This window comes from Chiroxiphia lanceolata, chromosome 5 (assembly GCF_009829145.1).
Source record: "Chiroxiphia lanceolata isolate bChiLan1 chromosome 5, bChiLan1.pri, whole genome shotgun sequence".
Taxonomy (NCBI): domain Eukaryota; kingdom Metazoa; phylum Chordata; class Aves; order Passeriformes; family Pipridae; genus Chiroxiphia; species Chiroxiphia lanceolata.
The window spans coordinates 809,204-825,664 of NC_045641.1; the positions used below are offsets into that span (position 1 = coordinate 809,204).

General features: G+C 59.0%; 1 protein-coding gene and 1 pseudogene across 1 annotated transcript; both read right to left on the reverse strand.

Annotated features, from left to right (window-relative positions):
* Window positions 1-115: 115 nt before the first annotated feature.
* LOC116786943 (acrosin-like) lies at window positions 116-2,572 on the reverse strand. The gene is made up of 5 exons (XM_032688112.1): window positions 2,429-2,572; window positions 1,999-2,250; window positions 1,606-1,871; window positions 1,228-1,373; window positions 116-649 (listed from the first exon to the last, which is right to left on the reverse strand). Exons 1-5 carry the CDS (start codon window positions 2,497-2,499, stop codon window positions 308-310), a joined length of 1,077 nt encoding a protein of 358 aa, XP_032544003.1. The 5' UTR covers window positions 2,500-2,572; the 3' UTR covers window positions 116-307.
* A 1,745-nt stretch (window positions 2,573-4,317) lies between these two features.
* On the reverse strand, window positions 4,318-6,844 carry LOC116786941 (annotated as a pseudogene).
* Between the last annotated feature and the right edge of the window lie 9,617 nt (window positions 6,845-16,461).

The window sequence follows — 16,461 nt, forward strand, 5'->3', positions numbered from 1 at the left end:
TCTCTCCACTCCTCCTCCACCCTTGTCTCCTCCCAAAACAGGACCAACCCCACTCATTTTTCCCTCCAGGCTCCCAGATTGTCCTGTCCTTACCTTGCCTGGACTGAAAACAAGGTTAATGGGGAACACAAACAACTTTATTTCAATAAGACACTAAACTTCACCATCGGGGTGGGCTCAGGGGAGGAGTGTGGGCAGGACAGGGCAGCCCTGGGCACTGGGACTGCTTTTGGCCCCACAGTCGTGGCCTCAACAGGGAATGGTCTTGGTCCACTGCAGCCAGGACTGGACCTGCTCATCCTTCTGATCAATCCATTTCATCCTTTAGGAAATCCAACAGCTCCTCCAGCTTGTCAAGGAATTCCCGCAGGGTATTTTTTGGGAATTTAATGGCTGTAAGCGTGTCCGAGGCCTTTACTGTTGGCACCTGGATGGTGGTCCGGGTGGTGTCTGGCCGTACAGATGGACCAGCTGTTACTGCTGGGAGCAATCCCATCTGGAGCAGGATCCAGTCATGGAAGTGTTGAATGGAGGTGAAGATTCCGAATCGTTTGGCCCCAGCACAGCCTTTTCCCCAGCTGGTCATTCCCACCAGCCAGAAGTAGTCGCCTTTGTTGTCCTTGCAGACCAGGGGACCCCCGCTGTCCCCCTGTGACAGGAGAGAGGGCTCAGGGTTTGTGGGGGGCTGCTGCCACACTAAGGCTGTTACAGGGTCACATCTGCACCAGGAGCACTGGATGGGCTTTGTCCCCAGGCCTTGGGGACAAGGGGACACTGGACAAGGAGCCAAGGAAGGGGAAGGGGAGGGGTATGGGGTATGGGACAGGGATCCGTGGATGGGGAAGGGGAGGGCAGCCCTGAGATAGGGGAAAGGGGACAGGGCAGCCCTGGGATAGGGGACATGGGACAGGGCAGCCCTGGGATAGGGGGACATGGGACAGGACAGGCCTGGGATAGGGGACATGGGACAGGACAGCCCTCAGATATGGGACATGGGACAGGGCAGCCCTGGATATGGGAAAGAGACCCGTGGATAGGGAAGGAGAGGGTAGCCCTGGGATATGGGACATGGGACAGGGCAGCCCTGGGATAGAGAACATAGGACAGGGCAGCCCTGGCAGCGATGGGGACCCGGGGCTGGGAGGGCACCGGGCCAGGCCCAGCCCGTGCCATGTTTGGGGTCAGGGGGTCCCTGTGGTGGCTGAGGGACTGGTGCCACGCTCCCACCTGGCAGGTGTCGATGCCGCCCCGCGGGTACCCAGCGCACAGGTCGTGGGGGTGCACGGCCCCCCCGTACCAGCGGCTGCTGTTGCAGAGCTGCACATCGATGAGCCGCACCTTGGCCTCCTGCAGCACCAGGCGTGGTCTGAGAGCTGGAGCACAGAGGGCAATGAGCCCCCGCAGCTCGGGGCTTGGTGCCCTGCCCTGGGTGGGGGCAGCCTTGGAGCAGCGTTGTCCCACTGGGGCCCTGCTGTTGGCTCTGGGCCAGGGCCAGGCCCCTCTGTGCCGGGGCTCATGTCCTGCAGCCTGACTCTGGCTTTGGCCAAAGCCAAACCTGCATCCCCAGGCTCGACCTTAATGCCCACATCGCGTTTGGGAACTCACCTTTTTTGGTGCTGGGACCCCATCCCGCGATGTAGCAGGTTTTCAGGTCTGACACTACCAGTGAGGTATCAGGCACACAGCCCAGCTGGATGTAGTCGCTGCACTCCAGACGCTTATCCAGCTCCAGCAGGGCAATGTTGTTCTTTGCCGTGGTAGCCACGTAGCGCTGATGCACCAGGAGCTTCTGGATGTGCCGGACCTGAGTCCCAGGGCTTGGCTGGCTGAGATCAGTGGCCCCAAGCACCACTTCCCATTTGGAGACATTCCTGGGGGACACAAGGACAGAGTGGTGAGAGGGAGCAGAGTCACAGGCTGGGGCAACCCAGCCCTTCCCTTCCCAGACTGGGCACCTGCCCGAGCTGTGGGGACATCCCTGTCCCTGCCCCTCCTTACCTGGCCCCATAGAAGCAGTGGGCGACCGTGAGGACCCACTTGGGGTTGATGAGGGCCCCTGCACACATGTGCCATGTGCCATTTGCCCAGGTGGCCTGGATGCTGACGATGCCAGGCCAGGTCCCGGGTGCGACATCGTTGCCACGCACGGTGCCGCCGGAAGAATCCACGGCTCCATAGTTGACATCTGTGTCGTAGTCGGGCAGCAGGGAGTTGTGGTCGGAAGCCATGGGCCGGAGCCCGCAGGTCCCTCTGGAAGCACAAAGCCATCACTGCCCTGCCCAGGGGCTGCTCAGGTCCCCTGCTGTCCCCCCACACTGCGCTGAGGGGCAGCAGGGCCAGGGACCCCCGAGGGCACGTCTGTGCCCCCGTTCTGCTGGGAACCCCCCGAGTGTTCCTGAGCTCCCTCCCACATCCCAGGGCCACTTACCCACAGCTGTCCCAGGTGCCACCCACAGGCCCGGCCAGGGCCAGCAGGACCAGTAGCCACAGCCAAGCCATGGGTGGCAGTGCCAGGAGCGGGGGGTCACCTCCAGCGCAGCCCCCACGGCCCTGCCGGTGCCCCCGGGCCGGGGCTGATGTCACAGAGGGGCCGGTTCCGTGGGCTGGACACGGTGCCCTCAGGAGAGGGCGTCAGGTAGGTGGGTGGTGCAACATGTGTTATACATAATACAAATATCACAATGTCATATATATTTACATTTTTTAATATTACAGTTGCTTATTATATTTTTATTACATGCAGAATACACAGTAAGCATACAGTTCTATGTGTTATATACAGTACAGCTTATGTGTTATATACAGTTAGTCAACAGTAGCAGAGTCTGATATGATATAGTCTATTAAAAGGATATATGCTGAAATAATATAATATAATGGAATTAGAATAGATCAGAAGAGTATTATACCACTTTCTATCTACTGTAAATCACTACGAATTAGTGCTGGGAATGCAAGTATATATTTTACAAGAATAAATTAAATGTATGCGTATTACAAGCTGTTAGAACCATCACATAATTCCAGCTGGGAAATGGTCATGGGCCACTGCAGCCAGAACTGGGGCTGCTCATCCTGCTGCTCAAGCCATTTTACCCCTCAGGCACTGCAGGAGCCTCTGCAGCAGGTTAAGGACCTTCCCGAGGATCTGGAATGGGAATGGATTGGCTGTATCCCAGACTGGCCCTGGATGGCTGGGGCCGGAGCCCAGTGCTATTTGAGCTGGGAAAGGTGAGTCCTGGGGGCTGGCTGGGCCAGCCTTGGGCAGGGAGGCTGCTGTGGGGCTGGAGCCGTGTGCCTGAGGAGCAGAACCAACTGGGATCGGGGGAGATCTGTGGGCTGGGATCTTGTGTCTTGCTTGGCTCGTGCCGTGGAGCTCCTGGGCTGCAGGATCAGGGCTCCTGTGATGCCTCCCTGGAGCCTGGGCCTGGGCCTGTTCCAGGCTCTCCCTCAGCCAGGGCTGCACAGAGACACACTGACACCCCAAACCCACCAGACCCCCCGGCCCAACTAACCAAGCTCAGCCTTAGAGCTGCCCCACAGCCCCAGCTCGGGCACCCCTTGGACTAATGGGGTGCTGGGAAGGCAAATGGGGGATCGGGGAGACCCCCAACCCTGCCGGGAGTGCGGGGCAGGGCCTGTGCTCCGTGGGGGACGTTCAGCCTTTGACAGGAGCTGTGACACGTCCCAGGAGGGACCAGGCTCCAGCATCTTCTCCAGAGCCACCACAGCTCCTTGGAGGTGGATCTCACAGGATCCAGGAGGAGCAGAGGGCACATCCCGGATCCAGAGATCCCCCCTGGGCTGGAGGGTGGGATGGGGGATCCAGCAGCCCCAGGGGCAGCACCTTGGTGCAGAGGGGACACGCCTGGCTGGGCAGCAGCAGCTCAGGGTGGGCATCCTCCAGCACCTCCACGGCCCTCGTGGCTCCAGGACTCCCCACTCCAGCTGCTCCTGTTGCTGCAGAGCTCCTTTATTAAATGGCTTTTCCCAGGAATGGGACACCCGAGGCTGTGCCGTGGGAAAGCTGGGCCAGAGGAGTTTGTTTGGCAGGCTGTGGGGTTTGGGTGCAGGGCTCAGTGCCAGCAGCAGCCAGCCAGCAGTTTGTGTGTGGGACTGGTGCTGATGCCCCTTCCCCTCCCGTCCCTCCACTCCTCCCTGTCTCCGCCCTTGTCTCCTCCCCAAAGAGTGGCCAACCCCACTCATTTTTCCCTCCTGCCTCCTCGATTTTCTCATCCTTACTTTGCACAGGAGACCGAATTGGGATGAAAACAAGGTTAATGGGGAACAAAACCAACTTTATTTCAATAATTCACCATCGGGGTGGGCTCAGGGGAGGAGCGTGGGCAGGACAGAGCAGCCCTGGGCACTGGGGCTGCCTTTGGCCCCACAGTTGTGGCCCCAATAGGGAATGGTCTTGGTCCACTGCAGCGAGAACTGGACCTGCTCATCATTCTGATCAATCCATTTTGGCCCTTAGGAACTGCAGGAGCTCCAGGAGCAGGTCAAAGAACTGCCCCAGTATCTGTTGTTGGATTGAAATGGCTGTAAAATTTCCCATTTCCGTTGGCATCGGTGTCTCCGTAGGGGTCAGGCTGGACTCTGGCTCTGGATTCTGCTCAGGAGTCGAGGTAATGGTTGGCTCTGGTATTGGAATGGCTGTTACTACTGGGAACAATCCCATCTGGAGCAGGATCCAGTTGTGGAATTGCTGGGTGGAGGTGAAGATCCCGGGTCGTTTGGCCCCAGCACAGCCTTTTCCCCAGCTGGTCATTCCCACGAACCAGAAGTAGTCAGCTCTCTTGTCCTTGCAGACCAGGGGACCCCCGCTGTCCCCCTGCAGCAGGAGAGAGGGCTCAGGGTTTGTGGGGGGCTGCTGTAGCAGCAGGGCTGGCTCCTCTCTCCCAGCCCCTGCCAGAGCCACGTTCCCAGCACGGGAAGGCTCTGCCTGGGGGCTGGAGCCTCCAGAGCCTCGGCAGCAGATCAGGGGCTTGTTAAGGTTGTGCCCTCTCCCATCTCAGCACAGTGACAAGGGATGTGCAGAGCCCTGAGAGATGGGAGAGGGACCCGTGGATGGGGAAGGGGAGGGCAGCGCTGGGATAGGGGACATGGGACAGGGACCTTCCTGGGTCAGAGGACATGGGACATGGCAGCCCTGGGATAGGGGACAGGGACCTATGGATGGGGAAGGGGAGGGCAGCCCTCGGATAGGGGACATAGGACAGGGCAGAGTTGGGATAGGGGACATGGGACAGGGCAGAGTTGGGACAGGGGACATGGGACAGGACAGCCCTGGGATAGGGGACATGGGACAGGGCAGAGTTGGGACAGAGGACATGGGACAGGGCAGCCCTGGCAGCGATGGGGACCCGGGGCTGGGAGGGCACTGGGCCAGGCCCAGCCCGTGCCATGTTTGGGGTCAGGGGGTCCCTGTGGTGGCTGAGGGACTGGTGCCACGCTCCCACCTGGCAGGTGTCGATGCCGCCCCGCGGGTACCCAGCGCACAGGTCGTGGGGGTGCACGGCCCCCCCCGTACCAGCGGCTGCTGTTGCAGAGCTGCACATCGATGAGCCGCACCTTGGCCTCCTGCAGCACCAGGCGTGGTCTGAGAGCTGGAGCACAGAGGGCAATGAGCCCCCGCAGCTCGGGGCTTGGTGCCCTGCCCTGGGTGGGGGCAGCCTTGGAGCAGCGTTGTCCCACTGGGGCCCTGCTGTTGGCTCTGGGCCAGGGCCAGGCCCCTCTGTGCTGGGGCTCATGTCCTGCAGCCTGACTCTGGCTTTGGCCTCTGCTCTTGGGAAGCCCAGCCCATGTCCCCAAGCTCAGCCCCAGGGCCTGTGTCCTGTTTGGGAACTCACCACTATCCAAGGTGGTTTTCCAGCCTGCGATGTAGCAGGTTTTCATCTGTGACACGCTCAGGGGAGTGTTGGGCACACAGCCCAGCTGGATGTAGTCGCTGCATTCCACGGGCTCGTCCAGCTCCAGCAGGGCAATGTTGTTCCTTGCCAAGGCAGGTGCGTAGTGCTGGTGCACCAGGAGCCTCTGGATGCGGTGCAACTCTGCCTCGGGGCCCAGCTCGGTCAGATCAGTGGCCCCAAGCACCACCTCCCATTTGGAGACATCCCTTGGGGCAGATGGAGAGAGGGCTGAGAGGGAGCAGAGCCAGGGGCTGGGGCAGCCCAGCCCTTCCCTTCCCAGACTGGGCACCTGCCCGAGCTGTGGGGACATCCCTGTCCCTGCCCCTCCTTACCCAACCCCGAAGAAACAGTGGGCGACCGTGAGGACCCACTTGGGGTGGATGAGGGCCCCTGCACACATGTGCCACGTGCCGTTCTCCCAGCTGGCCTGGATGCTGACGATGCCAGGCCAGGCCCCTGAACGGACAGTGACTCCCCCCGTTCCCCCTGCGGTGCCGTCGGAAGACTCCAAGGGTCCGTCAGCAGCATCTGCGGGGTCGTAGTCGGGCAGCAGGGAGTTGTGGTCAGAAGCCATGGGCCGGAGCCCGCAGGTCCCTCTGGAAGCACAAAGCCATCACTGCCCTGCCCAGGGGCTGCTCAGGTCCCCTGTTGTCCCCCCACACTGCGCTGAGGGGCAGCAGGGCCAGGGACCCCCGAGGGCACATCTGTGCCCCCGTTCTGCTGGGAACCCCCCGAGTGTTCCTGAGCTCCCTCCCACATCCCAGGGCCACTGACCCACAGCTGTCCCAGGTGCCACCCACGGGCCCGGCCAGGGCCAGCAGGACCAGTAGCCACAGCCAAGCCATGGGTGGCAGTGCCAGGAGCGGGGGGTCACCTCCAGCGCAGCCCCCACGGCCCTGCCGGTGCCCCCGGGCCGGGGCTGATGTCACAGAGGGGCCGGTTCCGTGGGCTGGGCACGGTGCCCTCGGGATGGGGGAGAGGGACAGCATGGAGTCATAGAACCATGGAATGGTTTGGGTTGGAAAGGACCTCAATGACCACCCAGTGCCACCCACTGCCATGGCAGGGACACCTTCCACTAGCCCAGGTGGCTCCGAGCTGGCCTTGAACTGGTGGCACCTCATGACAGTGGTGGCACCTCAAAATCAAAGGTAGGATTTTGATGTCTCCATAATACAATTAATCATTAGCACTCTCGTTGCTTCATTAGTCGTGATTTGGAATAACTAATGACAATCAGTACCTGTTTGAGTTGCTGGTAGTAAGCTCATAGTAGCTCATAGCAGCTTCCACTGCCCTCTGGCTTTACCCAACACAAGTAAATAGTAATTTATAGGTATCTGCTGTAAAGAAATTACAGATTATTAATAGTCATGTTTTATAATTAATAACCTGTATTTTTACTATTGGTCTTATTACTTATATTGTTACTATTAGTATGTGTTGTTGCCATGAGCATCACAGTATTAACTACCACTGATATTAATACAACACTGCATTACCACAACAGTATGTATAATTATCATCTGTTTGTAATTTATTAATATTGACATGTATTACTAGTAACAATTTCTGTTGTAATATTACCATAGTCTTATTACTCACAGTGTATTACTATTAGTTTGTATTACCACTAATATTACTATTTTAATTACTACTGATGTTATTACATTAAGATTACTAATGGTAATCTGCACTCTTACTACTAGTTAGTCTGTATTCTTATCATTAGTCTGTGTTATTACCACTAATATCACTATATTAATTACCACCATTAATACTACTCTGTGATTATTAGTAGCAATAATCCACAAATAAACTAATAATCTGTAATTTTTACTCATACTTCTGGCCTCTGTTAGTAGCACTGATATTATTGTTAGTGATTGCCAGTGCTGGTAGTGTTTTATACTACGGTGGCAGAAGGCAATAATGGTCACTAATAGCAAAAGTAATTTATGGGAATAGTGATTTATAGTCATTTTAATAAGTTCATGGAAACAAAGGCACCAATCCTTGTGCCTGGTGGGATCCACAGCTCTGGAGCTGAACCCCTGGCAATAAAGGAAGGCTCAAAAAACAGTCATTATCTACCCAAACCGGATAATATTTCTTTATTCAATTATAAATCCGTTATATACATTCATGTATTACATCACATTACATAATATCATATGGTATTGTATCATATCATACTATATAATTTCACATTAATGTGAAATGTGTATCATAAAAATGTAAATATTATCTATTTTTGCATCTAATATAAAATATGCTATTATTGCTCATTTTTATGGGTGTTGTGTATATTTATGTCACTGCTGGAATTATGCACTGACAAGTAATATACATATATTTACTTTATTCTTGTAACATATGTATTATTGCTTTCCTAGTGGTAATTTTGTTGTGATTTGTGGCAGACAGAAAGGGATTCTAATGGTGTTCTGTTCTAGCCTAATTCCATTACATTATCAAATTGTGTTATCACATCATGTGATTTTATGTTAAGATCCATTTTCTATATAACATGTATTGCATGTAATACAAAACATATGATTATTGTATATTCTGCATATAATCTAAAATTACGGAATTGTTACCGATTTGGGGTGTGACGTAAAATATTACACACTCTTAACATAATAAAAAAATAAACATATGCTGCGTTTGTACCTTATATATTAATAAAAACACGATTGGTCCTTCCCTTGTGCTTCCTGTTCCCTCTCAGTTTGTGGTTCCACGCCCTGAGGGAACCCCCCGGGACCCCAACCCACAGCTGCACCCACAGGTGGGCGGGAGGGGGCACAGCTGGATGGGGCAGGAAGGGCTGGGTGGGGCACAGCTGGGTTTGGCAGGGGCACAGCTGGCTGGGGCACAACGAGGTGAGTCACGGCTGGCTGGGGCACAGCTGGATGGATCCCAGATGGAAGGGGCACTGCCGGGTAGGGGCAGCGTGTGCTGGGGCGGGGGCACAGCGGGATGGGGCGGGGGCACAGCTGGATGGGTGGGGCACAGCTGGATGGGTGGGGCACAGCTGGATGGGGCGGGGGCACAGCTGGATGGGTGGGGCACAGCTGGATATGTGGGGCACAGCTGGATGGGTGGGGCACAGCTGGATGGGTAGGGCACAGCTGGATGGATCCCAGATGGAAGGGGCACTGCCGGGCAGGGGCAGCGTGTGCTGGGGCGGGGGCACAGCGGGATGGGGCGGGGGCACAGCTGGATGGGTGGGGCACAGCTGGATATGTGGGGTACAGCGGGATGTGTGGGGCACAGCTGGATGGGTGGGGCACAGCTGGATGGGGCGGGGGCACAGCGGGATGGGTGGGGCTCAGCTGGATGGGGAAGGGGCACAGCTGGATGGGGTGAGGGCACAGCTGGATGGGGCAGGGGCACAGCTGGATGGGTGGGGCATAGCTGGATGGGTGGGGCATAGCTGGATGGGTGGGGCATAGCTGGATGGGTGGGGCTCAGCTGGGCGGGGCCGGGGCGGCTCCGGGTCTGAGCGCGGCACCGGCGGGCGGGCGGCAGCCGGGAGGCCACGGTGAGGGGCGCGGGGCCGGCCGGGGGATGCCCCCCCAGCCCTCCCCGGGCGGTAACGGGGAGGGCGCTGCCGGGGCTCGGAGCATCCCACGGGGGCGGGGGGCTGCTGGCCACCGCCCTGCCCTATACCCCGCCCTATGGATGCCCAGCCCCCTGCCCTATAGCCGCCCACTTCCTCTGCCCCATAAGCCCCCCGGCCCCTGCCCTGTAGATGTCCCAGCCCCCGGCCCTTGCCCCACAGCTGCCCCAGCCCCCAACCCTATAACTCCCCCGGCCCCTGCCCTATATCTGCTCAGTCCCCTGCCCCTTTACCCCCCCAGCCCTTGCCCTGTAGGTGTCCCAGCCCCATAACCCCCCCAGCCCCTGCCCTATATGTGTCCCAGCCCCCGGCCCCTGCCCTACAGCTGCCCCAGCCCCAGAACTGCCTCGGCCCCTGCCCTATAGGTGTCCCAGCCCCCAGCCCCATAACTCCCCCGGCTCCTACCCTATAGGTGTCCCAACCTCCAGGCTCATAACCCCCCCAGCCCCTGCCCTATACCTGCCCAGCCCCATAACCCCCCAGCCCCTGCCCTATACCTGCCCAGCCCCATAACCCCCCAGCCCCTGCCCTATACCTGCCCAGCCCCATAACGCCCCAGCCTGCCTGCTCCTGCTCCGTGCCCTCTCTGGGTGGGGGGGTGCTGGACGGCCCCAGGGTCTCCTCCCTCCCCGTGGGGGGGCGGGTTTTGGGGTGACCTCCTGCCGTGGGTGACGTGCCCGTGTTCTCCAGGCGCCACCCGGGCGGTGGGTCCGGATGCCCGCAGGATGGTGCCGGTCCCCGTTGTGGCGCTCTGGGCTCTGCTTCCCCTCCTCACCCGGGCAGGTACCCACCGGCAGCGGGGTGGGGGGTCCGGGCAGACTCCCCCCTCCCCGGGGATCCCCCTTTCCACACCCCTTTCCTCCCCTGCATGGGGACAGCAGTGCGGGGACCCCGAAGGCGCCGGGGAGGCTGTGGGCAGAGGCACAGGGGGATGTTCCCGGCATGGCGGTGACTCACGGGGCGGCTGCTTTGGCACCACCGAGCCCTTGTTCTTGGCAGGAGCCGACGCTCAACCCCGGTGGCATCACCGGTCTCATCCTCAGCGGCGCCCTCCTGTCCCCGGGATCCCACCCCTCGTCCCAGGGGGTGTCCAGCTCCATACCCTCATCCCCCCATCCCCCTGTGGGGTCACTGTGGGGTGACCCCGCTGTCCCCCCCGGCAGACCAGCCCCCCGTCACTGTCACCGTCACCGCGGCCATCGGCGAGGACACCTGCCTGCCCTGCAGCCCCCAGCCCTGGGGACACCTGCGCGGGGTCACCCTCAGCTGCACCCACCAGGCCGGCGATCGCCCCCCCGTCCCCGTGCTCAGCCACCGCCTGGGCGGGCACCCGCCCGCGGAGCCCCCGGGCCGCTTCGGGGGCAGGGTCTCCTTCTGTGCCGTGGGGACAGGGGACAGCGGTGTGTCCCTGCTGCTGAGGAACCTCAGCCTTCCCGATTTCGGGAATTATTCCTGCTACGTGGCTCGTGATGCCGCCCCACAGCTCCTCTGCTCCCTGGAGCTGCAGCCCGCCGCGGCAGGTGAGTAGGGGGGCGTGTGGGGGGTGACACTGTCCGGTTTGGGGGTCTCCCTGTGTCCAGCCCTGTCCACACCTGGGTAGTGACTGCTGTTTTCCTACTCTAAATTTGGGGGTCCTCCCCATTCCCTGCTGTGTCTCTCACCTGCTCTTTGCTCTGTTCTGCCTTTGTCCCCATCTGGGCGGTGCCCGGTGTCCCCCACTCTGCACCCCCCGGCAATCTGGGGGTTCCCCATTCCCTTATGCCTGTGCCACCTGCTCCACCCCTGTCTCCATCTGGGTGGTCTCCAGTGTCCCCTACTCTGCATCCCTATGGCACATTTAGGGGTCCCTCCCATTCCCTGGCGTGTCCATCACCTGCTCAGTCCCCTGGTCCATCCCTATCCCCCTACCCTGGGCAGTGCCAGGTGCCCCTTGTTCTGCACCCCTTGACATGTTTCAGGGTGTCCCCCATTCCCTAATGCATCTGTCAGCTGCTCCATCACCTGCTCCAGCCCTGTCTCCATCTGGGTAGTGCCCAGAGTCCCCCACTCTGCACCCCTGGCAGCTGGGGGGTTCCCCATTCCCTTATGCCTGTGTCACCTGCTCCAGCCCTGTCCCCATCTGGGTGGTGCCCGGTCCCCCAGTCTGGACCCCTGGCAGTTTGGGGGTTCCTCATTCCCTTATGCCTGTGTCACCTGCTCCAGCCCTGTCCCCATCTGGGTGGTGCCCGGTGTCCCCCAGTCTGGACCCCTGGCAATCTGGGAGTCCCCCCATTCCCTGAGGTGTCCATCACCTGTCCCACCTTTGTCCCCATCTGGGTGGTACCCAGTGTCCCCTACTCCGCACCCCTGGCACATTTAGGGGTCCCTCCCACTCCCTGGCATGTCCATCACCCACTCAGTCCCCTGTCCTGTCCTGGGTGGTGCCCGGTGCCCCCCGCTCTGCACCTCTGGCACTTTGGGGTCCCCCCATCTGGCACGGGGCTGGGAGCGTCAGGGGGGTCTGTCTCTCGTCCCCATCCCCCGGTGCTGCTCGGCAGAGGCCCCGGAGGCCGTGGAGCCGGACATGCTGCTGGTGGTGTGTGTGCTCACGGCCGCCTTCACCGCCGCGGCCATCGCCATCCTGCTCTGCACCCGCTGCGGGCGGCGCTGCCGGGGGGGCACAGGTGGGTGCCGGGGGGCACAGAGTGGGTGCTGTGGGGGGATGTGGATGCTGGGGGTGGGAGGATGTCGATGCTGCGGGATGGGGGGCAGCTGGAGACCCCCTGGTCCGGCCGGGGGCGGGCTTCTGGGTGGGGAGGGAGGGGTTTTCCAGCTCCCTTGTGGAGTCGGGATGGGGATGGGATGAGGATGGGATAGGGATGTGGATGAGGGTGGGATGGGATGGGATGGGATGAGGATAAGGATGAGATTGGGGTGGGATGGGGTTGAGAGTGAGGATGGGATGGGGATGAGGGTAGGATGGGATGTGGATGAGGATGGGATGGGGATGAGGATGGAATGGGATGGGGATGAGGATGGGATGTGGATGAGGATGGGATGGGATTGGGATGGGATGAGGATGAGAGTGAGGATGGGATGGGGATGAGAGTGAGGATGGAATGGGGATGAGGGTAGGATGGGATGGGGATGAGGGTAGGATGGGATGGGGATGAGGATGGGATGGGGATGAGGATGGAATGGGATGGGGATGAGGATGGAATGGGATGGGGATGAGGATGGAATGGGATGGGGATGAGGATGGAATGTGGATGAGGATGGGATGGGATTGGGATGGGATGGGGATGAGAGTGAGGATGGGATGGGGATGAGAGTGAGGATGGAATGGGGATGAGGGTAGGATGGGATGTGGATGAGGGTGGGATGGGATGGGAGGAGAATGAGGATGGGATAGGGTGGGATGAGGGTGAGATGGGATGAGGATGAGGATGGGATGAGGATGAGGGTGAGGATGGGATAGGGTGGGATGAGGATGGGGATGGAATTAAGATGGATATAAGGGTGGGATGGGATGTGGATGAGGATAAGGATGGGATTGGGATGGGGATGGGGATGAGGATGGGATGGGGATGAGGGTGAGGATGAGATAGGGTGGGATGAGGATGGGGATGGAATTAGGATGGATATGAGGGTGGGATGGGGTGTGGATGAGGGTGGGATGGGATGAGGATACGGATGGGATTGGGATGGGGATGAGGGTGGGATGGGATGAGGGTGAGGATGGGATGGGATGAGGACAGGGATGAGGACATGGGTGTAGATGGGGATGAGGCTGGTGACTGGGATGAGGATGGGGACAGGGATGGAGAGGGGAGCAGCTCTGTATGGGGACACCAGGGCACTGCCCCTTGCCCTGGGGGGCACAGCCGGGCTGGGGTGCCCACGGGTGGCACTTGGGGGTCCCGTGGTCCCAGCTCACTGTCACCCTCAGCGCGGGGACCAGCCCAGGGCTCCGGAGCTGCGGATGGAGGAGAAGGAGGAGCCGTGGCCTTGGGTGACCTGAAGAGTCTCCACACCTGAGGCCACCCCCAGCCCCTGGACAGGTCCATGTGTGACACCGGCAGAGGACACGGCCCTGACTGCCCCAAATGGGGGGGCTGGGCTGGGGTGATGCTCTGGGGCAGGGGGGCAGGCACGGAGGGGCAGGATGGGTGCCAGGGGTGGGTGCATGATGGTTTGGTGCAGGGGGCTCTGCTCGGACCCCAAGGGATGGGCAGGGGCAGCTCAAGGTCTCCCCACCCTTCAGGGGACACCCAAACCCTGGGGTCCCATGGCCAGGGGGGCCAAACCCTCAGACCCCAAATAAAGAGTGTTGCTCCAGAGTGGGGGGTGACCCCTCCTTCCCACCCCTGGGAGGATGAGGGGGCTTGGGGGTGATGGGGTGGGAGGGACTGGGGTGGGGGTGGGAGGGGGGGTACGGGCATGGATGAGGGTCCTGGAGTGGGGATCCCTGTGCAGGGATAGGGTGTTTGTGTCCCCGGGCCGGATGGGATGTGAGGATGCCAGGGGGATCCCGCTTCAGAGATGGTGTGGGGGGGTCCCTGGGAAGTGTCCCTGTGCAGGGATGAGGTGTGGGGGTCCCCGGGAAGGATGGGATATGGGGGTACAAGGGGGGTCCCCCTGCAGAGATGGTGTGTGGGGGTCCCTGGGAAGTGTCCCCGTGCAGTGATAGGTGCAAGAGTCTGATGGGGTCCCCGTGCAGGGATGGCGTGGGGGGGTCCCGGGAGGGTCCCCACGCAGGGATAGGGTGTGGTGTGTCCCGGGGGGTCCCCATACACGCCCACCCCCGCACGGTCGCTGTGCGGTGCGGCCGAAGGCTGGGAGGGGTGGCCCCGCCCCAGACACGCCCCCTCCCACGCGAATCCCAGCGCGAGGGCCGGGGGGAATTTGGGACTCCGTGGGGCTTCCCCGGCTGCTGCTCAGCCCTTCCTCCTCTTCCTCTTCTTCCTCCTCCTATTCCTCCTCCACCTGGCGGTCACTGCGGCTCAGAGCGGGGGCCTCAGAGCCTCCCTTCTCCCTCCTTCCCTACACGTGTCCTTCTGCTCATCCCTGCCCCTGTCCCATCCCCATCCCATCCCATCCTGGATTATTAATCTGGACACAAATCTCACACCTGGATTCATTAATCTGATGGGTGAATGTGTAGATCTGCTGGGAGACAAGTGGATGGACACCTAGATCTGATGGGTGGAATCCTAAATCTGTTTGGAAACACACAGATCTGATGGATGGACACATAAATCTGGTGCATGGACACCTGGATCTTTTGGGAAACACATAGATCTGGTGGGCGGACACATAGATCTGGTGGGAAACATGTAGATTTAATGGATGGACACACAGATCTGATGGATGGACACATAGATCTGATGGATGGACACATAAATCTGATGCATGGACACCTGGATCTTTTGGGAAACACATAGATCTGGTGGGCGGACACATAGATCTGGTGGGAAACATGTAGATTTAATGGATGGACACACAGATCTGATGGATGGACACATAGATCTGATGGATGGACACATAAATCTGATGCATGGACACCTGGATCTTTTGGGAAACACATAAATCTGGTGGGTGGACACATAGATCTGGTGGGAGGACACATAAATCTGATGGATGGACACCTGGATCTTTTGGGAAACACATAGATCAGGTGGGTGGACACGTAGATCTGGTGGGAAACATGTAGATCTGATGGATGGACACATAGATCTGATGGATGAACACCTGGATCTTTTGGGAAACACATAGATCTGGTGAGTGGACAGGTAGATCTGATGGATGGACACGTAGATCTTCCGGGAAACACACAGGTCTGGTGGGTGGACACATAGGTCTGAGGGATGGACATACAGATCTGACAGGAGGAAGTGCATCCTTCATCTTCATTGCTGGGGCAGAAGCACTTCTGTGGGGACCAGGGATGGTTCAACCCCACCAAGATCTCATGTGCTACCTGAGGGGACTCTCTGGAGACCCATCAGCGTCAACCACAGCATTCCTGGGAGTCGTGGGGGCTTCTTCCAGCAGCTTCCAAAGGAAATGCCTGCTTGGGCAGTGGGATCTGGGGCTGGGTGGTGGCTCTTTGGTGGCACCCTGGTGCCACCTAAAAGCACGAAGGGGGTTTTTGGTTTTGGTTCCTTTGTCTGAAGAAGCTTCCTCCAGGAAGGGCTGTGCCAGCACCAGCAGCTGCTTCCTGGGGATTTCCAGCTGTGATGAGCCCTGGAGGAGAAGATGAGCCCTCAAAGAGAAATAATATAAAATGGAATAATAATAATAATAATAATAAATTAACTAGTAACTGCAGTATGGTGCTTCCCCCAAGCAAAGGGACCTCGTGCCACAGTGATGGGACAAGATGATAGCTCTTGTCTCTGCCCACACCAGCCAAGAAAACTGAAACGTGATGCAAAAAAATAGGGCAAAACTCAGCAAAAAAAAATGGGATTTGAGGGTTGGATCCTGTCTGGGAAGGGACCCACTGCTTCCTTGCATCCCGGGATCCACCAAAGCTTCCCAGTTTTAGTAGCAGAGAGGAGATTTGATGGGTGTGGGGCTCCCATTTCCCCGTGTCAGAGAGGTCACTGGGGATGCAGTGTCAGCACTGAAGGTTTTTGGGCTGATTTCAGCAAATTTGGGTCGGAGCCTCACCCATGTCCTTTCCTGAAAACTCCGCATCACCTCAGGTGGTCACGTTTAGGGACGAGGACTCTCCCGTGCCCCTCCGAGGGAGAGAGAAATCAATGATTAATTTCAATTATAACGATGCAATTCCATAATCCTCCCCCGGTCCGGGATGCCCCCGCACGGTGCGGGCAGTTTTGGAGCGGCGTGATGGTCCCGGCGGGATCGGGATCGGGATCGGGATCGGGATGGGGCCCGGGCTGCGCTGGCCCCTTAAGGCGCGGACAGGTG

Coding starts and splice junctions, on each gene's coding strand:
- LOC116786943 (XM_032688112.1), bottom strand. CDS start 2,499: ATGGCTTGGCTGTGGCTACTGGTCCTGCTGGCCCTGGCCGGGCCTGTG. Junction 1,374..1,605: donor GGGTCCCAGCACCAAAAAAG/GTGAGTTCCCAA, acceptor TCTGTGCTCCAG/CTCTCAGACCACGCCTGGTG. Junction 650..1,227: donor GCGGCATCGACACCTGCCAG/GTGGGAGCGTGG, acceptor CTCCTGTCACAG/GGGGACAGCGGGGGTCCCCT.